Source organism: Danio aesculapii, chromosome 15 (genome assembly GCF_903798145.1).
Source record: "Danio aesculapii chromosome 15, fDanAes4.1, whole genome shotgun sequence".
Taxonomy (NCBI): Eukaryota; Metazoa; Chordata; class Actinopteri; order Cypriniformes; family Danionidae; genus Danio; species Danio aesculapii.
In genome coordinates this window covers 4,234,394-4,260,683 of record NC_079449.1, presented here as the reverse complement: position 1 = coordinate 4,260,683, position 26,290 = coordinate 4,234,394, and the positions used below count along the sequence as shown (strand labels likewise).

Sequence of the window (26,290 nt, the reverse complement as noted above, 5' to 3'; positions counted from 1 at the left end):
TACAAATATGTAATGTCTGAAAAGCTGTTTTGAGAAGTGTTTTGACCATTCAGAGCAACCGTACAAGCGAAAAGCTAAATACAGATAGTATGTTTTACTTGATAATCAGACAATGCTTCTATGTTTGTTCTTGCTGTCAATCTGCTTGTTAAGTGTGACGAACACGAAGCAGCTTCAGCTATCAAACTGTATGGGGAGACTTAACAAATGGTAATAATAAACGTTTACAAAGTGATGTAGTACTTTCGAAAATTACGATCGCAATATATATACCCATGCCTAATATCCGATGACCAGAAAGTGAATATTTTTTAATAAATTGTTAAAGTATTTGTGATGCAGAAAGTCCAGAGACTGTTGTGTACACCATGATTTTATTTACAATTCACTTTAATGTGTGATGAGACCAAAAAGAATATTAGGGCCATTGGATAGGGCCATAAACAAATATTTTCTCAATTCAAATGAGTAGCGGCTTGGACCCGGAAACAGTATTTCACACGTCACCGATACGTCACGACTTAACAAGTGGAAAAAAGATCGCTGAAAGGTTTATGGTAAAGCGCTGTGAGTTTGAGACTTTAACTGCAGGCGCTGTGTGATGCATGTGAACACGAAGTGGAGTCAGATTTGTCCTCGAAATCAGATTTTGATTCAACACCTGAGCTGTGTTTTATGACAAACACCGTGCATAATATAAAGACAGCATGTGGCGGAGGGTTGAGAACCCCTATGCCGGATTCAGTGACTGGCACACGTCTCCTTTGCAGCTGTGAAGGCTCTGATGGCTCACTAGTCACTATGCGTGTGCATGGTAATAGCCATCACGCACACTCGTGATTGACCCTATTCTTCAATGCGGAAGTGCGCTTGTTTTTTGCGCTTATTTTAGAACTTCTGATTCAGCTGCCTATGGGAAAAAATGACTAGGAATAATAAATGGCAGAAAACGGTTAAACTAGCTCTCTATAAACAAGTGTTTGCTTGATTATACAGACAAAGCAGAATAATATAATGAGAATATATCAGTTTGCAACATCAAGCAGCATAACGAGCTGTTTTTGATGTCTAAAAATGAATGGAAGTGAATGAGACCGGAAGTCTCGAGCCAATAAGATTGAAATGGTTACGCCTTCTCGTACGTGAAGAATAAGGTGAATAATCATTATAAATACGCAGATCAAACTGGATACAATCTTACATCAACAATACAATGAGTTGTTTAGCATGTGTGCATCATTGCTACTATGTTTACACAGGTAATATTTTTCCTCAGAGGATTTAAACCAAAATACACAAAGACACTCTATCAAACATATCTACAATGATAAGGAACATGGTTACTTACTGAGTTATAAACGCACAGCAATATCACACAAGGAAAGGACGGACTTTGAAGGAATAAACAATGTGAGGAAAGCTCTGTTATAGTGCACTGGACAAGTCTGAGCAAGTTCGACCCATGCATGCGCGAGGCAGGCAGTTCTGTCCAATTACGTAGCCTATCGGCTGAAAGATATTGGCCTAATTTTGATATCGGATTGATAACGATAAGATTAAAAATAGCATTTATCGGCCGATAACGATATGATTGCTGATATATCATACATCCATACAAATTTTATAATTTCTAGTGCCCAAATATTTAAAATTATTCTGAAAACGTACATAATCACAGACCTTAAAAAAAAAAGTTCACTCTTTTAAGGTTACATGTTGTTCTGAACTCTCCAAAAAATAAATAAATATACTGCATGTACATGCATCAAAACAATCAGAAATTAAATAAATCAATGCACAAAAAAAGAAAATAATAACCATATTTATTTTTAAAAAATGAGGGAATACATTTCTCCCTCTGTAATGTGAAGTGGACGCTGACAAAGGAAGTGCGGATTCAAACCCAGGTTTATTAAACCGAGTTGGTCAGGCAAGCAATGGTCAACATGGGGGCAAACAGATGTACACAGGAAATCCAGAGTCGTAGTCATAAACAGGTGGATGGTAAAAAAAGGCAGGCAGCGGACAACGTAAAACAAACAAAACACAGCAACGTTCAAACACGGAAGGTAAGGCAAGGAAAGCACCGTATTGTTCACAATACCATATAACAAGACTCAGCAACTTGTGTGTGTCTGAGAGGTGTCTATATAGTCTGTGTAATTAGTCCTGAACAGCTTCAGCTGTGTCTGTTTGCAACTATGGAAATCTTTGCCAGGTGTATGAGTGGTGCATGACTGGATATGTAGTTCTTTTGCTGGCAGGTTTGTAGTTCTCCAGTGATATGCATGGGCTAGATCTGACTGTGACACCCTCTGTCTTTCTTTCTCTCAGTCATTCATTTTCTTTTCGGCTTAGTCCCTTTATTAATCAGCGGTCGTCACAGCGGAATGAACCGCCAACTTGTTCAGCATATGTTTTACGCAGTTGATGCCCTTCCAGCTGCAACTCAACACTGGGAAACACCCATACGCTCTTGCACTCACACTCATAAATTACAGACAATTTAGCTCACCCAATTCCCTTATAGTGCATGTGTTTGGACTGTGGGGGAAACCAGAGCACCCGGAGGAAACTCACACCAACATGGGAGAACATGCAAACTCCACACAGAAATGCCAACTGACCCAGCTCGGGCTCGAACCAGCGACCTTCTTGCTGTGAGGTGATCATGCTACCCACTGTGCCACACTGACACCCTTTCTTTCTTTCTTTCTTTCTTTCTGTAAATTCCCTGTTATTTTTATTTTACTAGTACTAAAGAAGGTAAATGTCAAGTAAATATTGACTTCAAGTTTAGCTTAAACCGTGAAGCAGTATTTATACATTGAAATGATGCACTGCGATGAACATTCTCTTTAAAAATGCATGCTTCGTGGCACGTTCGTGTGTAGTAGTGTAAATCAGTAATGTGCTTTAATGCACAGCTGCTCACCAGGCTAATGCTAATGCCGGTGTTTCTGACACCATTAACCTCTCTGAAACACTGCGGATCACCGTGAGCTCTGCCAGCGCTGCGTTTGCCAGGAATCATGTCGCTTTTTTTGTCAGAAAGCTTTCAGACATGAGTTTAAGTCTTGCGTTACAATACACACCGCGTGATGATATGCCAGTGTAAATGTTTGATAAGAAAAGGTGTGAATGTGTTGTTATAGTAGAACAGCAGTAGTCGGTGTTCACAGATTCACTCGTCGCAGCTTTTTTTTGTTTTGTTTCTTTTTGGGACAGATTTGTGCAGTTCAGCGGCCTCGCTTTTCCCCGGACCCAGAGCATCAATATTTCATGGCGCCGCATTCTCCAGCTATCAATAATAAAATGCTATATTCTTATAAATATTCTAAAAATAAAGTGTGATTTTCTGCCGTGCAGCTGCAGGGATGAAAGTTTAATGTTTGTCTTGAAGGAAGCTGTGAGACGGTGAGGCGGCGCTTTCCTCCTCAAGTCCAGCTTTTATTATTATCTTTTTTTACGCCGAGGCTTCTGGATAAACCGCTGGTCAGCGCAAACTAAAGCTGAGGAATTATCTGCTTTACACTTCCTATGAGGAAATATCTGACGTGTGCTGTAATAAAGATCATCAGGTCTGTGGAAGGGCAAGAATGTACTGCAAATACTGCTTATCTCAATATGAAGTTTGTATAAACATAGCTACAAGAAAAAAAACTACATTTAAGTTCTCAGTTTCTCTAGGTTTATTAGGTTTGAGTTAGGGCTGTGCAATTAATCGAAAATCTGGTTTCGATTTCGGCTTCTAACGATTCTGAAAATTAATCGAGATAAACAAATATTCCATCATATACCGCCCCCTTACCAGTTGTACACATTTGTTGCTCTACAAAGCTCAGTTCCATGTGAAAATGATATAGCATGTACTGGAATGTAACGTTTGCAGCACGGGATGTGCATCATTCATTGATGTACGTTTAAATCATTCATATTCATAGTAAAAATACTTTAAAGGCAAATTGCACCTAAGAGAGATGACTTCCAAGTTTAAATGTTAGAATGTTCTAAATGAATAGGGCATAGGGGGGATAACTGGGAATAGAACACAGGCAGAAACTGTGTTTCAAACTACAGCTCCAGAGGTGTAGTTGCAAGCACACAAGTTTGCGATGCAGTTTGCGAATGTTCGTTGGAACGACGGATTTGTAAAACGCCAAATCCAAGAACTATGTTTGTAACGACGGAACTTGCGACCTTAGTTAACGATCGTTTTCGGAAACGCACCCCAGTTTATTTCCAAGCTCAGTTCCCGCTGCATTAGATAGATGAAGACCTTTTAACTTGCACATTTTAGGTATTTGTCTCAGAATTTTTGACATGTTTAACTTTCTTGAATCGCTATTAACTTGCAATGCGGAACTACATAAGTGTTTTGCGATTGTCTTAACTTCCGATTCAGTTTTTTATGGGAGAAATGAACAGAAATAATAAGCTACTTGCTCTACAAACAAGAAGAAAAACATAACAAGAACGTTTGCGATATCAGTCAGCAGAACGCAATATTTTTAATGTCTAAAAACCAATGAAAGTGAATGAGAACAGAAGTCTTGAGCCAAAAATATTTAGCCAAAAAAATGGCGGGAACTGCTTGTACAGTATGTGATAAATAAACCCAATTCCGTCATATTAGTTCCAGCCAGAGGTGTCCCAGTAAAAATCGTGCCCCAGTAAAAATCACCAGTGCCCCATGCTTTAAGTTGGAGTTTACTTTATATGTAAGTGTATTAATTAAGAGTGGTAATCCCAGAATAAACATTATTCTCTATGCAAACCGAATCAGCACTTGTGAAAGCAGTGCAGTTTAATTGAAACAAACTGACGCATACATACAGAAAAACTTAATGCTGGTGTGCTGCTTCTGCTCCTGGTGTGAATCCCGGGGGTTAACATGCACGCCGAAAAAATATGCGCTGCTCATACATTGTGAAACCGGCCCAACAGCCTTTTATGCAGGGGTGTCGGCACGCAGTAAGTTTTGCAAGTCTTTAAAACTAATGTGTGCAGATAAGGGCCTGTGCCCCAGTAGAGCTTTATGTCTAGCAACACCCCTGCTTTCAGCAATTAATGGCAAGAAAATTTGATACCATCATAAAGCTTCTCTCACCTGGGTGTGAAGTCGCAGCCCTGCTGCATGAATGCGCCGAGGGAGAACCAGAGACTGTTGAAGATGCCGAACTCATTGGGGGGCTGGTCGCTGGGCGGACCGTCGGAGCCTTCCTCGGGCTCCTCGGTGTGCCACTCGTACGGGCTGAAGCGGCTGACCAGGAAGAGCACCACGCTCACGCCGATGTAGGCGAACACGATGCACATCCAGATCTCGTAGGCCAGCGGGTCCAGGAAGGAGAAGACGCCGGGTTTGGACTTTTGCGGCTTCTTGATCATGATGGAGATGCCCAGACTCATGAAGGGCTTGGAGAAATCAATCACCTCCTCCCGGACCAGAGTGATGGTCAAAGGGGCCACAGCGATTTCCGCTTTCTGTGGATGGAGAAGAAAGGGTCAGATTAGGGATGCAAATGATGTTCCATTAGTTGTCGATAAGACTGATACAACAATATTGATGTTTCATTAATAGGATGGTTTACCATTCTGTCCTCATTTACTCACCCTTTACTTGTCTCAAACAAATATTTTAAGTTTCTGTTTTCTTTTTAAGGGCACCTATGATGCAAAATCAACTTTTGTAAGCTGTTTAAACAGAACTGTGTATAGTCTAGTGTGTCCACAGTCAAATTGGAGTGATAGAAACACAACAAGTCTCTTTTTTTTAATTCCTGACGGTAAAATTGGATCCAAATCTCAGTGATTTTGAGGCCCACCACAATCTGATGTAGTAGTACGGTTTTCCCCATCTGTGGAATTGTTTGACAGGATCTATTGTATGGCATACAAAACATGCCCACAGAACAGATTTGCAAAGGAACTCTGTTAAAAGATCTGTTCCAACTCTCTGTGATCAGCTGTCCCTCATGAATGAGTTTTACAATTGTAAAACGTTTTTAAAACAGTGTCTGTTTGTAATAAAAACAGTAAAATCCCTATTCATAACCATTCCAATGAGCACAGTCGCATAGAGAATATATGAGAATGTTCAACTAATATTTATTAATATTCACAACCTTTCCAAATATGGTCAAAACCAACCATCTAATATTAGGGCCAGTTCCAATAGGGTTACGAATGGACTTATAAAACCATTTCTGGAGAATTTTTACACTTCCCTAAGCCACATACATTCAGAGAACAATTTAACATATTGTATCAGTGCATTCTATGGCATATTTAAAGAAATTTCCTTATTGAGTCACCATAAGCTTTATTGTGGCGTCAGTGTGTCCAAACATGGTTTTTACAGCCCATAAATTTCCACCATATCATTTTTAATAGGTCTAGATAATAAAATATCTTGTGAGCGATGCATTTAATAGCACATTTACAGTAAGTACAGCATTGGAGGAGTTGGTTTTATCAATGAATGGAGGCTTTTGGGCATCCAATGGACTTGCAGACAGTAATGTTTACACTGCCTCAGTGGTTTAAAACAAGTAAAAGGTTACAGCTTATTAATATTTAAAACCCTTCCAAATATGGTCAAAGCCAACCATCTAATATTAAAACCAATTCCAAAAGGGTTGAAAATGGACCTGTAAAACCATTTCTGGAGAATTTTTACACCTACCTAAGCCACATACATTCAAAGAACAATTTAGCACATTGTATCAGTGCATTCTATGGCACATTTAAAGGATGAGTCACGCTATGTGCTGTGCAATACACATTATATAGTCATGTCTGTGCAATTGAAATTCCCTTATCGCGTCACTGTTTTTCAGCCCATAAATTTCCACCACATCCTTTTTAACAGTTGTAGATGATGAAATATGTTCTGAGCAATGCATTTTATAGCACATTTACAGTAAGTACAAGATTCGAGCGGTTGGTTTAGTCAATGAATGAAAGTTTTGGGGGCATCGGAGAGACTTGCGGACATTGTTTATACTGGCTCAGTGGTTTGACACAAGTAAAAGGTCACAGCTCCGTAATATTCATAACTAGGGCTGCACGATTCTGGCTAAAATGTGAATCAATATTTTTTGCTTAATAAAGATCACAATTTTCCCACGATTGTGTAGATGTAAAACAAACGTTCATATGAGAAGGCTATTATTATTGTTATTCTCAAACATAAAACAACAATAATAATATTAGGGCTATGTGTAGGTCTACTGTTGCTTAAAATGATACATTTTGTATAGTCATTATTTTGGACTTGAACAGACTTTCAATATGTCCTGTTTGTTAATTCACAGTGAATCAGAATACAACTGTTCATAATTCTGAAGTTGAATTATTATGTTTTAGACATGCTTGTCATTTGTCATTGACAACATTATTAGACCATTTGTTTTCACTGGTAAAAAGAGACATTTTTGTCATTATCAGATTCCTTCTTGCATTATATTCAACATTATATAGGCTAGAGTAGTTATACTGACACAGTAAACATTTATTTTTATGCACAACACTGTGTTCACTATAAAAGAAATAACATATCAAATGCTTGTAATCAAAACTGTAAAATGCGTTATGATCATTTAAATGATGTGCGGCCAATTTCACTTTCACTTCCGAGTGCGGCTCATGGCTGCCGTCACTGTGAGAAAAAACCAAGACAATCTCACAGCAATTCGTAACTTTTTGATTTAGTGGCTAATTCGTATGAATTCGTACGATCTAATTCATACATTTTCGTACGATTTGCTCATCCCCCCAATGACGGTTGGGTTTAAGGGTGGGGTTAGGTGCCACGCCTCCTTTTTAAAATCGTACAATTTTGTACGACTGAACTCGTACGAATTAGCCACTAAACTGACAAAGCGTAAAATACTCACGTTTTCTCGTGAGATCAGGCTGGAAAAAACACGCATGCGAATCAAACCTCTTGCACGGCCCTCAAACGATCGCTCTGTGCAACAAACTGAACGTTATTTACAGCTTAATTACCTGTTATTCACAGCCTATGCAGCTTCTGTTCACTAAAGTAGGCATCATTGGCGTGCACACTATCGCTCTCATTAGTAAACAAACAGCTCGTGGTCAGCTTATGTGTGATTTCCCGACCGAATACATTACATGCAGACAGAAATGACATTTTTGGGTGAATTATACCTTATGAATAGGGTATGTGACACGTTTAATGCCATTTGGAGGTGTACATGTTGCTGTAAAGACTTGTGCGAGCGCCTTTATGCTTCTCTCCTGACCTTTAAAATATAATTGGCTGAATCGGAGAAAAGCTGAATTAAGATCATGTCGAGGGTCGAATCGAGAACGCGATCTTTTCTTCGATTTAATCATGCAGCCCTATTCATGACCCTTCCAAATATGGTCAAAACCAACCATCAAATATTAGGACGAATTCCAATAGGGTTGCGAATGGACATTTCTGGAGAATTTTTACACTTACCTAAGCCACATACATTCAGAGAACAATTTAACGTATTTTATCAGTGCATTCTATGGCACATTAAAAGGATGAGTTCTGTTTTGTGCTGTGCAATGCACATTATGTAGTCTCATCTGTGCAGTTGAAATCCCCCTATTGAGTCACCAGAAGCTTTACTGTGGCATCTACGCGTCCAGACATGTTTTTTACAGTTCATACATGTTTTTTACAGCCCATAAATTTCTACCATACCCTTTTTAACAGGTGTAGATAATGAAATATCTTCTGAGCAATGCATTTTATAGCACATTTACAGTAAGTACAAGATTCGAGCGGTTGGTTTTGTCAATGAATGGAGGTTTTAGGGGTGTCCGAGGGACTTGCGGACAGTAATGTTTACACTGCCTCAGTGGTTTAACACAAGTAAAAGGTCACAGTGAAAGTAGGGCATCTTTCGTCCCTCCTGGTGCCTGTAGGAAAACATGAAGTGGTTTCGCTGTTGGATTTAATTAGAGGCCTCCAGCAATAGAGAGAGAAAGCGATGCTGTTAATGCAAGCAAGAGGTCGCATTCAAACTCTATGAAGCACGTCTGCGGTTCAATACAGAGTCGCAGAGCAGAAAACACTGTATTGTATTTCTCTTTTTTTCCTCATAAAAAAATCCCTTGAGCAACCCAAGGCTCATAATTAACATTTTCTGCAATTCCCACCAACTTGAACCGAAGATTGTAATACAAGTGAGTAATTTGTGAATCCGCATGCCCTCTAAAGCATGACTATGAACATTTCAGCTGAATAAAGAGACTGCGCTTATATGCTTTTTCAGCAGCTGCGGTGCTGAAAATGTATTTTTCATTTATTTTCTCCAGCTGTGTTAGAAAAAAAATGCAGTTATAAGCCTTGAACCAAACCCACCAGCATTAAGATTAATCATAACACACTGTGCAATGAAAAAAAGGGTTAGAAAATGCTCTAAAAACCAAGGAAGAACAGTACAATATAATAGTACATTAAAAATTTTAACTATTTAACTTCGTTTTAACCCTCCAAACCTTTTTTGTTTTGTATTTGGTGATCTATGCCTTTAAAAGATATGCTTGTATATTAACATATACGTTATGTATAAAACATATATATATATATATATATATATATATATATATATATATATATATATATATATATATATATATATATATATATATATATATATATATATATATATATATATATAAAATATAATATTTGAGTTATGCAAGAAACATAAAGCATTTTTAAAGCAAATGGTTATTACACGAGTTTGTGGATCATATATCATATTACATAAAAACAATCCTGTTTGTTTTTGTGTGCAGCCATGAAAGAGAACAATTATTTCAATAACACGTTGTTCTCTGTGCTGTTTTGTATCTGATCACATTTATTTCAGACCTGCAGGAAAAGTCATTTCTGTAGTTATAGTGCAATAGATTATGGTGGATTCAGGTTTATGTAATGCTTTTTATATTAGGGAGTGAATGAAATGCTTGTCATTTTTGTTGTAATATATTAATACATTTTTTTAAATAATATTATAATGATAAAAATGTTTTTGATTGTAAAATACAACAATTACATTTTGTCAAAATGACTCCACTGTAAGAATGGTTAACAACTTATTAGTAAAATAACTAAAAACGCTTTAAAAATATTAAAGGGCACATAGTTTACCTCTTTTTTATGATTTAATATTAATATTATGGTTGTTCTGAGTGTGCCAGTTTAGGTTCAGTTTAAAACACAATTCAGATTTTTTTATTATAATGTGTTAAAAAGTGTCATGTTGGAGGCGTGTCCACAGCTCGCTGATTTAGGGGTGTGTTGCTTCACATGTAAATTAGTTTCGGCTTCCCGCCAACGTAACAAGGGGGCGGGGCCATGAGCTCACCTGCTCTGCGTTTGCAACAGAGTCTGACAGGCAGACTGAGAGAAGGAGCAGGAGTGAGAGGTTCAGCAATCAGTTGTACATGTACGACTCTGACACAGACCAAGCAGAGAGTACAAAATCATATGTGTCTTTGTACAGTTTTACAGCCAACTGTGTAGTTTCAAGTGCCGAGCTTGTACACAGAAACTAATAACCACGCACACTGAATTAACTTTGACTGAGGCACCGGATGCGCCGCTCGAAGCAGCGACACGGCACACCAGACACTCTGTGGCGCGGCAGATACATGAAGTGTCCCGAATTGTCGCGCCAAGCATTTTTTAGTTCTAAACATAGATTTCTGCAGTGGTCCGCGGCGCCCAGCCGTCGACTTGAGTGTACCCTGATAGAAACCTATGTTTAGAGATCTAAAACGCATGCTAGTTAAGATCACAGGGAGCTTCTGGGATCGCGAGAAATGGAAACGGCTGAAGTATAAGGTAGACTCAATGAGAAGTACACATGTTTGCAAACCTACCTAAAGATACAACCAATAATTCCGATTAGAGCGATAATGTGGAGAATATTGATCTTGCGTTGAGCCCAATGAGCCTTGCATCTAAAAATAGAGCTAGGGTGTTCCTTTAGTGATATCGCTTCGACTCACGCTGAAAATGGCGGACGTGAATCAACAAACTGAGGATATGATGACGCGCCTGTCAATCAATATTGGTGGGCGGGGGGACCGCTCTCCTACATCAAGTTGCGGTCGGTTTGAAAACAGCTCCAATTGGATTTTTTTACCATAGGTGCCGTTTAACGTTAATATTTTTTCAAAAGTCAATGTATAATTTAAATGTATTAACATTTTTATATATTTTTTCTGCTAAATAATGTACATTTCTAAATATTCTGTAATTTAAGACTGTCAAATGTATGAACTATTGCTTTTTAGTTTGTTGAATTTGTTTTGTATAAAATTATTGTGTTTATATAATTAATTTATAATATTGATAATTTTATTTAGTTAATTTTTTTAATTATTGTATATACAGTGGGTATATATAGTGGGGAAAATAAGTATTGAACCCATTACCATTTTTCTCAGAAAACATATTTCTAAAGGTGCTGTTGACATGAGATTTTCCCCAGATGTTGGTAACAACCAAATAAATCCATATATACAAAGAAAACAAATATAATTCATTTATAAATGAAGTTATGCATAATAAAATGAAATGATGCAGGGAAAGTATTGAACACATGAAGGGAGGTGTAGTTTGGCAGTGAAAGCCCTGCCAGCAGCTGAAATCAATCTGTAGTTCTTCAGCAACCCTCTGCTCTTCCTCAGTGTAAATGAATATCAGCTGCATCAGTCCAACATCTACATTAGCAGGAGGATGAAGATGAAACCAGGGTGGACATTTCAGCAAGACAATGATCCAAAACACAGCCAAGGAGACTCTCAAATGCTTTCAGAGAAAGAAAATCAAGCTGTAGAATGGCCCAGCCAATCACCTGATGCGAATCCAATAGAAAATACAAAAGAAAGCTCAGATTTGATAGACGAGACCCACAGAAGTATCAAGATTTTGACACTGTTGAAGTCTGTGATAAACTCACACCTGAGCAAAGCATGTAACTTCATTCTCCATATGAGAGGCGTCTTTAAGCTGCCAGCACCATTTTTACTAAAATCTGGTTCAATTCCATGTCAGCAGCTCAATAAGAAATATTCCCAGGAAAAAAAATGGTGTGTTCAATACTTATTTTCCCCACTTTCTTATTAATTTGATATAATATAATATTGAATTAAGATATATATTCTTACATCAGACATCAATTACCCTGCTTGTCTTGTCAAATAAAAGCCTAATTTTCAGTATCTTTAAATAAGCAACTGAATAACAGATGTCAAACAGTTGTCCTGTCAGAATCCAGAGCTCGTCTATAATCGTAATAATGCAGGATGACTCTCTCAGGTCTCTCCTGAAATCTCTCTGCGTTCTGCTTAAAGCTGTAACTCTGCGTGTGGAGGTTTTGCAGGATGAGGGAGTTTAATGGGCCAGAAAGAGACGCATCTGTCCTTCGCTGAGCTCATTAACACTCGTCTGCAGGAGCGTTTGCTTTCTCTGTCGGAGTCTCAGCGAGGTGCCGGAGAGTGACTGATCTGATGGAGGTGCGCGCTCAATTAATGCTGTTCAGTCTCAAAGAGAAAAGCCTTGAGCGCTGAATAAATGCTCACGGCAAACGCACACCTTCAGTCCTGGTCAGAGAACAGACGCCATGGCTTCAGGCTCAATAATAATAGCACAGTGATGGACAAATCCTTCTCTCTGTAAATGTGTTGCTTATTTCATTTTGTTCCCCACGCATGTCTTATTGACGGTCAATTAAAGATGCAAGTTTATTTAGACAGCTAATTCAATATAGTTGTGTTGTCATGATTAGAGGTTTCAAGGTAAAACACAGTCAATTTTCTGATGGTTGGTTTCAGATTTTCATTATCATTCATGATTGTTGCAATTTTGACTTTAAAAATTCACCACAGTAAAATGCAGTTCATATTATAGTTAAATACCATATAATTTACAATAATATTAAATCATACAGTGCTGTATCGTCATAAATAACACAATATTTAACTGTAATATAGTAACTGTAGGACAGTTTTGCGGTATGTTACTGTATTTGAATGTCGCATTGTGAAAATTACTGTATATTTTAGAGTAAAGATGCATAAAATGCTGTAAACACATACAGCAAGATTAATAGTGCTGTAAATGTAAATGCAGTATTTTTGCTGTAACTGATTTATAGTAAGTTATTGTAGATTTTACAGGGAATTGTTAAGAGTGTAGTGTTGTTGTGATTAGCAGTTGCAAGGTAAAGCGCAGTCAATTTTCTGATGGTTAGTAATACAGTTTCAGATTTTCATTATCATTAAAACCATGATTGTTTATTGCAATTTTGTCTTTACAAAACAGTAACATACCACAACATACCGTCCTACAGTAAAATGCAGTTCATGACTCATGACTATTGACTATTTTGAGATATTTTTCAGGATACTAGTATTCAGCTTAAAGTGACACTTAAAAGCTTAACTAGGTTAATTAAGCTAGTTGGGGCAATTAGGCAAGTCATTGTATAACAGTGGTTTGTTCTGTAGACAATCAAAAAAAACTTAAGGGAACTAATAATATTGACCTTAAAATGGTTTTAAAAAATTAAAAACTGCTTTTATTCTAGCCGAAATAAAACAAATAAGACTTTCTCCAGAAGAAAAAATATTATAGGAAATACTGTGAAAATTTCCTTGCTCCGTTAAAGATCATTTGGGAAATATTTGAAAGAGAAAACAAAAATCACAGGAGGGCGAATAATTCTGACTTTAACTATATATTTCTATGTTTATGAGTAAACACTCACCCCGTACACCAGCTCCCCAACCATGCCGTTCCAGATCTTCGTCTCTGGGTCTCTGGCTCCATATTTCCCATCCGGCACGATTGAGATCTTGTACTTGATGCCGATGTGTTTGGCGATTTCAGACGCCAGATCCACACAGTAACCTTCAAACTGCTCGTTCCCCTCGTACATCTCCCAGTTTTTCTTCAACATCACATACGGCCCTTCCTAAACACACACACACACACACACACACACACACACACACACACACACACACACACACACACACACACACACACACACACACACACACAGAGGTGGGCAGGGATGGTCAAGCTGAACTCAGAATTACACTGCATTATGAATTACACTTAATTATAAATGTTAAAAACAGAACTTTATATACAGGCTGATTACTTTAAGCACTATTTCAATGTTTTTTAAAAACACAAAATTGTTTTTTTATTTAAAATTCAAGAACACAAAATGAGTTTACTTATAAATATTTTACAATTGCATGCATTAATAATATAAAAGTACAAATAATTGACTTTTTAAACCAGGGGTCCCAAACTGCCCACCTACGGCCCACCTTCCTTCTCCCTCCAGCCCACAACTGACGTGAAAAATATAACGAGATTCGACCCGCCAAGCAAATATTTTTAAACTGCTATCATTGTCGCGTCTAGCCACCCGCCACCTAGTGGACATTTAAAGTACTGCATTCAGATTCGTTTTACTTTCATTTTCTCTCAGTGTGCAGTCGAGAGTAACACACACGTTTTAATTCTGTGGCTGATTTAAATATTGAAATATATGTCCGTAAGGGCTCTATTTTTTTATTAAAGCTCTATTTTTGTAAATATTCAAGGGTCATTTGATGATTATCAATGTAATTACACACATTTTGTTGTACAAACACATCCTCGTGGCTTTCACGTCATGCTGGTGGTGTAGCAAACATGATCAATTTGCTAATATTCGATTCAAATGGTCTCATTTAATAGATTTTCCTCATACGCTTATTAAGATTTGCATAAAAACGAAGTACATTAGTAAATTGTACTCCTAGTTGAAATTGAACTTGTTAAAGTAAATGTGTATATATACATACTTTCCCCCTTTTTGTTGTAGTTTAAAAAAGAAAGATATTGAGAAGAACTATTGTCAGTAAAGTCACTTAAGTTACGCTGTTCTTCCTGCTGTTTTTACGCTATTGAGACAATACTATTGGTTTGGATAGAATTATTATTATGCCTATTATTTGTAGTATTTTCATAGCAATTTAAACTCCCCCCTTTAATATGTACAATATAAAACAAAAAACTGGAGTTTTGACTGCATATACTCTGTGGAAGAATGACTGAGTGTCTAATGCTCGGCCATACACACAACAACCACAGATATATTTCAGCAGCTCATGTGTGATGTGTAGTTCTTGAAATATAAACGTCATGTCTGTTATCCTAAGGTGCATCAATTATGTCAGGTTTCCACTTTTTTTTTTTGAGCTTAAATGTTAAAGCGGCCCTCCTATGAATTGCCAGTCACTAAAATAGCCCTCTGCCGATTTGGGTTTGAGACCCCTGTTCTCCCTCCAGCCCACAGCTGACGTGAAAAATATAACGAGATTCGACCCGCTAAACGAATATTTTTAAACTGCTATCATGTTGTGCAGTCGCGTCTAGCTACTTGTGACTTCTGACCCGCCACCTAGTGGACATTTAAAGTACTGCATTCAGATTAGTTTTACTTTCATTTTCTCTCAGTGTGCGGTCGAGAGTAACACACACGTTTTAATTCTGTGGCTGATTTAAATATTGAAATATATGTCCGTAAGTGCTCTATTTTTAATTAAAGCTCTGTTTTTGTAGTATTCAAGGGTCATTTGATGATTATCAATTTAATTACACACATTTTGTTGTACAAACACATCCTCGTGGCTTTCATGTTATGCTGGCGGTGTAGCAAATATGATCAATTTGCTAATATTCGATTCAAATGGTCTCATTTAATAGATTTTCCTCATACGCTTATTAAGATTTACATTAAAACGATGTACATTAGTAAATTGTACTCCTAGTTGAAATTGAACTTGTTAAAGTAAATGTGTATATGTACATACTTTCCCCCTTTTTGTTGTAGTTTTAAAAAAAAGAAAGATATTGAGAAGAACTATTGTCAGTAAAGTCACTTAAGTTACGCTGTTCTTTCTGCTGTTCTTACGCTATTGAGACAATACTATTAGTTTGGATAGAATTATTATTATGCCTATTATTTGTAGTATTTTCATAGCAATTTAAACTCCCCCCTTTAATATGTACAATAAGAAACAAAAAAACTGGAGTTTTGACTGCATTTACTCTGTGAAGGATGACTGAGTGTGTCTAATGCTCGGCCATACGCACAACAACCACAGATATATTTCAGCAGCTCATGTGTGACATGCAATGCTTGAAATATAAACGTCATGTCTGTTATCCTAAGGTGCATCAATTATGTCAGGTTTCCACTTTTTTTTCTTGAGCTTAAATGTTAAAGCGGCGCTCGTATGAATTGTCAGTCACTGAAATGGCCCTCCACCGATTTGGGTTTGAGACCCCTGTTCTCCCTCCAGCCCACAACTGACGTGAAAAATTTAACGAGATTCGACCCGCTAAACGAATATTTTTAAACTGCTATCATTGTTGTGCAGTCGCGTCTAGCTACTTGTGACTTCTGACCCGCCACCTAGTGGACATTTAAAGTACTGCATTCAGATTAGTTTTACTTTCATTTTCTCTCAGTGTGCGGTCGAGAGTAACACTCACGTTTTAATTCTGTGACTGATTTAAATATTGAAATATATGTCCGTAAGTGCTCTATTTTTTATTAAAGCTCTATTTTCGTAAATATTCAAGGGTCATTTGATGCTTATCAATGTAATTACACACGTTTTGTTGTACAAACACATCCTCGTGGCTTTCACGTTATGCTGGCAGTGTAGCAAACATGATCAATGAATTGTCAGTCACTAAAACTCGTATGAATTGTCAGTCACTAAAATGGCCCTCCGCCGATTTGGGTTTGAGACCCCAGTTCTCCCTCCAGCCCACAACTGACGTGAAAAATTTAACGAGATTCGACCCGCTAAACGAATATTTTGTAGCTACGGTGTAGCAAACATGATCAATTTGCTAATATTCGATTCAAATGGTTTCATTTAATAAATGGTCTCATTCGATTTAAGTGGTCTCATACGCTTATTAAGATTTACATTAAAACCATGTACATTAGTAAATTGTACTCCACAGATATATTTCAGCAGCTCATGTGTGATGTGTAATGCTTGAAATATAAACGTCATGTCTGTTATCCTAAGATGCATCAATTATGTCAGGTTTCCACTATTTTTTCTTGAGCTTAAATGTTAAAGCGGCGCTCGTATGAATTGTCAGTCACTGAAATGGCCGATTTGGGGTTGAGACCCCTGTTTTAAGATTTTTAGTGGGAAACTGCCAGAAATGTTCACAAAATTACACCCAAAATGTTCACAAGAAATCTCAACAACAAAGGTGTAGTTTCTTATTTCAACATATTTCATATTTTTTGCATATTACAGCTTTTTTTTTTACAATATAAGCAACAAATAAGTGCAATTCTCATACAAAATTGACTACAAATGTAACATTTATTAGATTAATTTTCATACATTTATACTGCCGTCACTGTAATAATCATCAGATTAGAGCAAATGACAACAAAGAAGTTCATGTAACGAAAATAACAGCATTTTCAATCAGAGAAACAAACATTAAAGCGGGAATCATTAGACAAAGCACGAGACTTATACAGTACATCTTAAAGTACATTCATTTTATAGACAATTATTTGACATTGTTTATACACTGTTTACATCAATGGTCTCAGGGCTGCAGCTCTGCATAGTTTAGCTTCAACCACTTGCTTAATAGTCTATCGTAGTCTTGACACTTTGATTAGTTGGAGCAAAACTGCAGAGCTGTGGCCCACCAGGAATTGAGACCTGCGATTTACATGGTGTTCAGACTGAATGTAATGTACACAAGCTGTAGGTTTTGATATGGAAACTCATTCCTCTGATATGAAGGCACGTGAGAGCAGATAATAAATAAATAAATGTAATGTTATAACATATTACAGGTTATTTTTTTCGCTTAATGCCTGTACAGTAGGTCACATGACTGATGTTCTTGCTCCTTTTTGGGAAATAATTAATGTTTTAAATGACTTTACTAGTACATACATAAGTAGATAATGCATTGTTAAATCAACAAGTACGTTTATACACAAGTATACTCTATGTGCTTAACAAAAAGGGTATTTAGAGTAAAGAATTAATAGCCAAATCTATTCAATTGATCTGATTCATTTTTAAATAGTTTTCTTTTGTGTAAATACTTTTAAATTAAACATTAATTGATTTAAACAAATCACATGTACAGAAAAGGAAAAATCGTTAAATATGAGTCAATATAATTGTACTTAATATATAGCACTGAGGCAGCGCGGTGGCGCAGTGGGTAGCACTGTCGCCTCACAGCAAGAAGGTCACTGGTTCGAGCCTCGGCAGGGTCAGTTGGCGTTTCTGTGTGGAGTTTGCATGTTCTCCCCGTGTTGGCGTGAGTTTCCTCCGGGTGCTCCGGTTTCCCCCACAGTCTAAAGCAGGCATGGGCAAACTCGATCCTCGAGGGCCGGTGTCCCTGCAGAGTTTTGCTCCAACACTAATCAAACACACCTGAACACCCTAATTAGTGTCTTCAAGATCACTAGAAAGCTACAAGCAGGTGTGTTTGATTAGGGTTGGTGCAAAACTATGCAGGACACCGACCCTCCACGATCGAGTTTGCCCATCCCTGGTCTAAAGACATGCGCTATAGGGGAATTGGGTGAGCTTAATTGGCCGTAGTGTAGTGCGTGGATGATAGTGTATGGGTTAAAGCTGGAAGGGCATACGCTGCCTAAAACATATGCTGGATAAGTTGGCGGTTCATTCCGCTGTGGCGACCCCTGATTAATAAAGGGAATAAGCTGAAAAGGAAATGAATGAATGAATGAATATATGACTGAATCAAGCACATTTAGCAGTATTAAGGTTAACGATTACTTGATTAACTGATGGTTAATTTATCGATCATGGGAGTTCTCAAAGATTGGCATGGCTAATTTCTCGTGTGTGCGTGCATGCGTGCGTCCGTGCGTGCGTGCGTGCGTGCGTGCGTGCGTGTGTGTGTGTTGTCCTCACAGGCTTCAGTGCAGATGAAAGCTTGTCTGTCTGCAGGCGTGGAGTTATTGAACGCTACACACAATCAACACTCCTGGCCTGCAGTTACACTAATTACAGCGATCAGTTACTCTGCAGACTCTCTCTCTCTCTCTCTCTCTCTCTCTCTCTCTCTCTCTCTCTCTCTCTCTCTCTCTCTCTCTCTCTCTCTCACTGTCACTGTCTGTCTGTCTCGCCGTGTCCATCTCTCTGTGCCTTCAGCCCCTCACAGACATACATAAACACACTGTCACAAAAAGAGACACACTCATATTTGCTTGTACACACACTCTTGCTTGTGTGCAACACTCATTCACACACATTAAAACACACACCTGCACTCACTTACACATTCACACACTCACAAACACTAAATTATACACACTTGCAAACACACTCTCGCACTCACTTACACATTCACTTACAGTACACACACAAACAGTTTTCCTCTTGGGGAACAAAGGTCAAACATTACTGGTACTCCTATACTTGTGGGGACATTTTGTGTCAGTGTTATGAATACAAAGTATGTGCGCACATCCACACGTACATACACTCTCGATTGTGTTACACACACACACACACACCTGAGAACACACACTCACTCAAAGGCTCACTTAAACATTCACACACATGCTCAAAAACACACACACACTAGCCAACTCGCACATGCACACACACACATTCTCATATGCAAACATACGGTCACACTCTTACTCGCTTGCACGCACACACTCTTGCTAGTGTGCACACTCATGCACACACACAAACACTCATTTACACACTCACACTCTTTCACTCACATGCAAACACAGTCACAAAAAGAGAGACACTCGCACTCATGCGCACACACACACCTGAGAACACACACAGACTCGCTCACTTAAACATTCACACACTCACAAACACACACACTCGCTTGCACAGACTCACTCGCACAAGCTCTCACACACACACAAACACACTCAAACTTGCACGATCACTAACTCACACAGATGAACACACACACACACTTTCAAACACGCTCACTTAAACACTTACACTCACACACACACTCATTCACTCGCTCTCAAACAGACACTCATTACTCACTCACACACATTCGCATGCACACTCATACACACAAACGCACTCAAACTTGCACGCTCACTAACTCACACAGATGAACACACACACACACACACACCTTCAAACACACTCACTTAAACACTTACACTCACACACACTCATTCACTCACTTTCACACAGACACACTCATTCACTTACTCATACACACGCACACACGCACGCACATACTCAAACTTGCACACTAGCTCACACAAATGAACACACAGACATTCAAACACACTCACAAAAACATATGAACAAACACTTACACACTCGCATGCACAAACTCACACCCACTCATTCAATCAGTCATGCACGCACACACACTCATACACACACTCAAACTCACTAGATCACACAGATAAACGCACACATTTTCAGACACACTCACTTAAACACTTGCGCACACACACACACACACACACACACACAAACTTGCACACTAGCTCACACAAATGAACACACACACATGCAAACACACTCCCTTCAACATATGAACAAACACTTACACACTCACATGCACAAACTCACTCACACACACTTATACACACACTCAAACTCACTAGATCACACAGATAAACGCACACATTTTCAGACACACTCACTTGAACACTTGCGCACACACACACACACACACACACAAACTTGCACACTAGCTCACACAAATGAACACACACACATGCAAACACACTCCCTTAAACATATGAACAAACACTTACACACTCACATGCACAAACTCACTCACACCCACTCATATATGCACTCAAACTCATTAGATCACACAGATAAACACACACACACTTTCAGACACACTCACTTAAACACTTGCGCACACACACAGACACACAAAAAGTCTGTCTGTCCTGTCTGGGTGTGCGTGTGCGTGTGTGTGTGTGTGTGTGTGTGTGTGTGTGTGTGTGCGTGTGTGTGTGTGTGTGTCGATTCGCTGCTCTGCGTTTGTCACATTTACACTTGATTGATTCCTGAACCCTCATTGGATTAATTAACGGCTCTATTTATAGTGTGAACGGCCGCACTTGTTTGCGCTCACATCGTGTAATGATGAAGTTTTCCTCTTGAAGTCAACATGAAATGCCATTTATGACTAATATCATAACAGAAACGTTTAATGAGGAACCAAATGTTGTATTTATTATGAATTAATGGGCTTCATGACAGCTTGCAGTGGACTGTGGGAGATCTTAAGTCGTAGTCATAAGTCTAGTTTTTACATGGATTATCATTTGCGATTTTTGCTGTAGGTATATTATGTTGTATATTAGGCCTGTCGCGATATCTATTTTTCAAGAGTTCCCACTTAGATATGCTTGGCGTATAAAGCAGGTTTGGCATGCTGTCCCGGGAGAGAACCCTGAGCTCGGAGATATTTGAGCCCAGGTCGATAAGCATATCAGGAGATCCGAGATCAGGTAGGTCTCGAGAGCTCCCCCTTTTAGAAAAGGGAGGAGATGGGGTGGAAGGGGGGATTCTTCCAAACGAAGATAAAACATTAGGGAGAAATTGATCCATTTATAGTAAACTAGGATCACTCTGATTGGATTATTACTGATTACAGATGAGTGGCCAGACGTGCTCAATCATATCACGTGCTCCTCTCGAAATTGGTTTATGAAACTTCACTTGTTGTACGATATATCGCACCAAAATATATTGCGATAAACTGTGCATCTATTGGCAAAAATTAACCTATTAGTCCTAATGGCGTTCATTCATTCATTTTTTTCTTCAGATTAATCCCTTATTAATCAGGGGTCACCACAGTGGAATGAACCGCCAACTATTCCAGCATATTTTTTATGTAGTGGATGCCCTTCCAGCTGCAACCCAGTACTGAGAAACACCTCATACACTACGACCAATTTAGTTCTATAGTGCATGTGTCTGGACTGTGGGGGAAACCGGAGCACCCAGAGTTAACCCACACCAACACGGGGAGAACATGCAAACACAGAATGCCAACTGACCCAGCCGAGACTCGAACCAGTGAACTTCTTGCTGTGAGGCCACAGTGCTAACCACTGAGCCACCGTGCCTCCTCTAATGGCATTCATTCACTAATAAAAAGCATTGTTTCCGAGGACAAGAGAGTGTTTGATATACAGTATGGACTTGTATTTGATTTCATGCTGACTCTAAGAGGTGCAGAGTTACGTAAATCAATGCTACAGGAGAGTCTGAATCATGACATTTTGTCTCCCGGAACAACTTGTGTTGATTTAGTTGAAGAGCGCTTTTAGTTTGCCGCTAATCAGCACGCATACACACACACACACTCAGCAAACATTCTGTGTGTGTAACTGAGGATGAAATGCATATCAGGAGTGAGAGAGAGCAGTTCTTATATCCTTTAAAGGAAGCCGTGACTTTAAAAAAAGATTCTATTTTAGAATGTGTAACCGTGACGACCTGCACAAACTGCTCTCTGTAAGCTCTATTTGGAATGGAGATTCTCCAGATGTTTCCATAATGTGTGAATTGTGCATCAAACAGGCTTCAGGTGTTGAACTGGACAGTGTGATGCATTCGTAAGTTCAGTTTAGAATGATCCTCATACACTTATAAAGATATAAGCCTGACATGCTTGCGACGTTTTTGGTAGAGAAAAACCACATGCTAAACTCATGTTTAATTCATGTTAAGTATGAGGCTCCGAATTTTTCTTTAAGGGGAACTTATTATTGTGAACTGAAACTAACTTCAACGACAGCAATAAAAAAGGGAACACTTTACAATAAGGTTCTATTAACTAGTGATAATTGATGTATTTACTAACATAAACTATAAGCCATACGTTTGTCACAGATAGGCCTGTAAGGATGGCTATATCTCTCCATATTAAACCCTGAAAACTGTTATGAATGGTCAGGCGCTAAAACAATAAACTTTCTAATCTGAGAAGACGATCAGCCAGAAAACCGGTTGTTCGGGTTGTCTCGATCATGCATCCTGAGCCCCCCTCTTTGCCCTGGACTTTACCTTCTCCACCAGAGCAGCTCACTCACATTCCACACAGAATGTTTAAGTTTTTAATACGGTGTATCTTGTGGCTTTATATTCATGTTTGGTGTCATTTTAAATGTCTCTGTGTGATTGGTTAAATGGTCCTAATTTCACTGTAATATTTTACAATCTCCCTTATTTTTATATATATATATCTCTGAATAAATGATTTCGGGCTTGACTATATATTAAAAAATACAGTTTTATTACATTTAATATACATATATTATTTCATTGACTTCCCAGGGTATAATTTATATGCATTTTTTAAAAAATACAAAAACAACCAAATGTTTTACATTTTAACATTATAATGTTGTAATATAAAAAATGAAAGAAGTTCAAATCATAAAATAGTAACATTTCAATCAATGGATAATAAAATCACTTTGTTTGCTCCACATTGTGATCCTTGTTCAGTCACCATAAACACAGAAAACAGCATCTCATCTGAGACAACCTCCATAAAAACAAACCTCACTTATCTCAAGACATTTAAAGGCAACACAAAATCAGCAATGTGCCATAATTCTCCAACTTCCTTCATTCTTTCAAGAGGCTCTGTGTATAAGTCTGAATTCATTATTATTAGTGACACCGGTGGCCAATCCGTGAACTGCAGCTTATCGCTCGCACTCACATTTGTGCAAATGTAACATAAAATATAAGAGACTAAATGAGATTTGAAATGTCAATTGGTACCAAATACTGATAACAAATATGAATAGGAAAATATGTGCTGCGCTCCGTTCTCTCAATAACAAAATAACATAGCCATATGGATATATTCACATATATGCATAAATTCTTTAAAGACATTTTTAAATAAGATGTACACTGTAAAAAATGATTAGTTGACTTTAAAATAAGTGAGTAAACCTGTTGCAGTTAAAATGATTTGTTGATTTTACCTAAAATAAGTGAGTAAATATTTTGCTTGTAAAACTATTAGTTGATTTTACTTTTAAATAGTTGAGTAAAACCATTGTTTTTTAAACAGTAAGTTGACTTAAAGTGCATAAACCCATTGCTTTTTAAAACGATTAGTTGACTGTACTTAAAATAAGTGAGTAAACCTGTTGCTTTTAAAACAATTAGTTGACTTTACTTAAAATAAGTGAGTAAACCTGTTTCTTTTAAAATGATTAGTTGACTTTACCTAAAATAAGTGAGTAAACCTGTTGCTTTTAAAATGATTAGTTGACTTTACCTAAAATAAGTGAGTAAACCTGTTGCTTTTAAAGCGATTAGTTAACTTTACCTAAAATAAGTGAGTAAACCTGTTGCTTTTAAAGCGATTAGTTAACTTTACCTAAAATAAGTGAGTAAACCTGTTGCTTTTACAATTATTAGATGGCTTTACATAAAGTAAACCTGTTCCTTATAAAATGATTAGTTGACTTTACTTCAAATAAGTGAGTAAACCTGTAAAACGATTAGTTGACTTTACTTAAAATAAGTGAGTAAACCTGTTGCTTTTACAGTTATTAGATGACTTTACATAAAGTAAACCTGTTCCTTATAAAATGATTAGTTGACTTAAAATAAGTGAGTAAACCTGCTGCTTTTAAAACGATTAGTTGACTTTACTTTAAATAAGTGAGTAAACCTGCTGCTTTTAAAACGATTAGTTGACTTTACTTTAAATAAGTGAGTAAACCTGTTGCTTATAAAGCGATTAGTTGGCTTTACTTAAAATAAGTGAGTAAACCTGTAAAACGATTAGTTGACTTTACTTAAAATAAGTGAGTAAACCTGTTGCTTTTAAAACGATTAGTTGGCTTTAATTAAAATAAGTGAGTAAACCTGTTGCTTTTACAATTATTAGATGACTTTACATAAAGTAAACCTGTTGCTTTTAAAATGATTAGTTGGCTTTACTTAAAATAAGTGAGTAAACCTGTTGCTTTTAAATCGATTAGTTGATTTTACATTGAGTTAGTAAACTAAAACGATTAGTTGACTTTACTTAAGTGAGTAAACCTGTTGCTTTTAAATGATTAGTTGACTACTTAAAATAAGTGAATAAACCTGTTGCTTTTAAAACGATTAGTTGACTTTACTTAAATTAGTAAACCTGTTGCTTTTAAAATGATTAGTTGACTTTACTTAAAATAAGTGAGTAAACCTGTTGCTTTTAAAACGATTAGTTGACTTTACTTAAAATAAGTGAGTAAACCTGTTGCTTTTAAAACGATTAGTTGACTTGACTTTAAATAAGTGAGTAAACCTGTTGCTTTTAAAACGATTAGTTGACTTTACTTAAAACAAGTGAGTAAACCTGCTGCTTTTAAAACGATTAGTTGACTACTTAAAATAAGTGAGTAAACCTGTTGCTTTTAAATCAATTAGTTGATTTTACTTTGAGTTAGTAAACTGTAAAACGATTAGTTGACTTTACTTAAATGAGTAAACCTGTTGCTTTTTAAATGATTAGTTGACTTTACTTAAAATTAGTGAATAAATCTGTTGCTTTTAAAGCAATTAGTTGATTTTACTTTGAGTTAGTAAACTGTAAAACGATTAGTTGACTTTACTTAAATGAGTAAACCTGTTGCTTTTTAAATGATTAGTTGACTTTACTTAAAATTAGTGAATAAATCTGTTGCTTTTAAAGCAATTAGTTGATTTTAGTGAGTGAGTAAATTCGCTGAATTTTTTATTAAATTTCTAAGTGATTTACTAAAAAAATTAACGTGAATAATTATAAAATAAGTTAAATCAACTGAACATTTACAATGGGTTTACTTATTTACACTTCTAATACTAGTTTACCTCCTTTTAAAAGTGAAGTAAATCACTTTTTACAGTGTAGTATACTTCAATAGTGTTCAATGACAGAACACACATTTGTTAGCGAAGTAAATTGGCCCATTTTGCACTTGATGATGCCTTTAAATGCCAAATGTGTTATTCACAAGGCAAGGGCAAGCAATCACAGAAAGACAAATCGAAAATACCCACAAATCTGCTTTTTTACACCCTTGGTTTGCACCTCAAGTACGTGGGATGAATGTTAGTGAATATGTTTAACGCCGCAGTCCCAGCTGAAGAGAGAAAACAGCTGATCATTACACTTTCTCTGATGCCTCGTCCTCTTCTGTTTCTC

General features: G+C 37.3%; 1 protein-coding gene across 1 annotated transcript in view; it reads right to left on the bottom strand.

Moving 5' to 3' along the window:
• gria4a (glutamate receptor, ionotropic, AMPA 4a) overlaps positions 1-26,290 on the bottom strand; it is a 154,950-nt gene that overhangs the window by 61,667 nt on the left and 66,993 nt on the right. Inside the window, exons 7-8 of the mRNA XM_056474044.1 lie at positions 13,791-13,997; positions 5,111-5,484 (exon numbers count right to left, since the gene is read on the bottom strand). Of these exons, the coding sequence (XP_056330019.1) occupies positions 5,111-5,484; positions 13,791-13,997 (581 nt within the window). The remainder of the gene's footprint in view (positions 1-5,110; positions 5,485-13,790; positions 13,998-26,290) is intronic.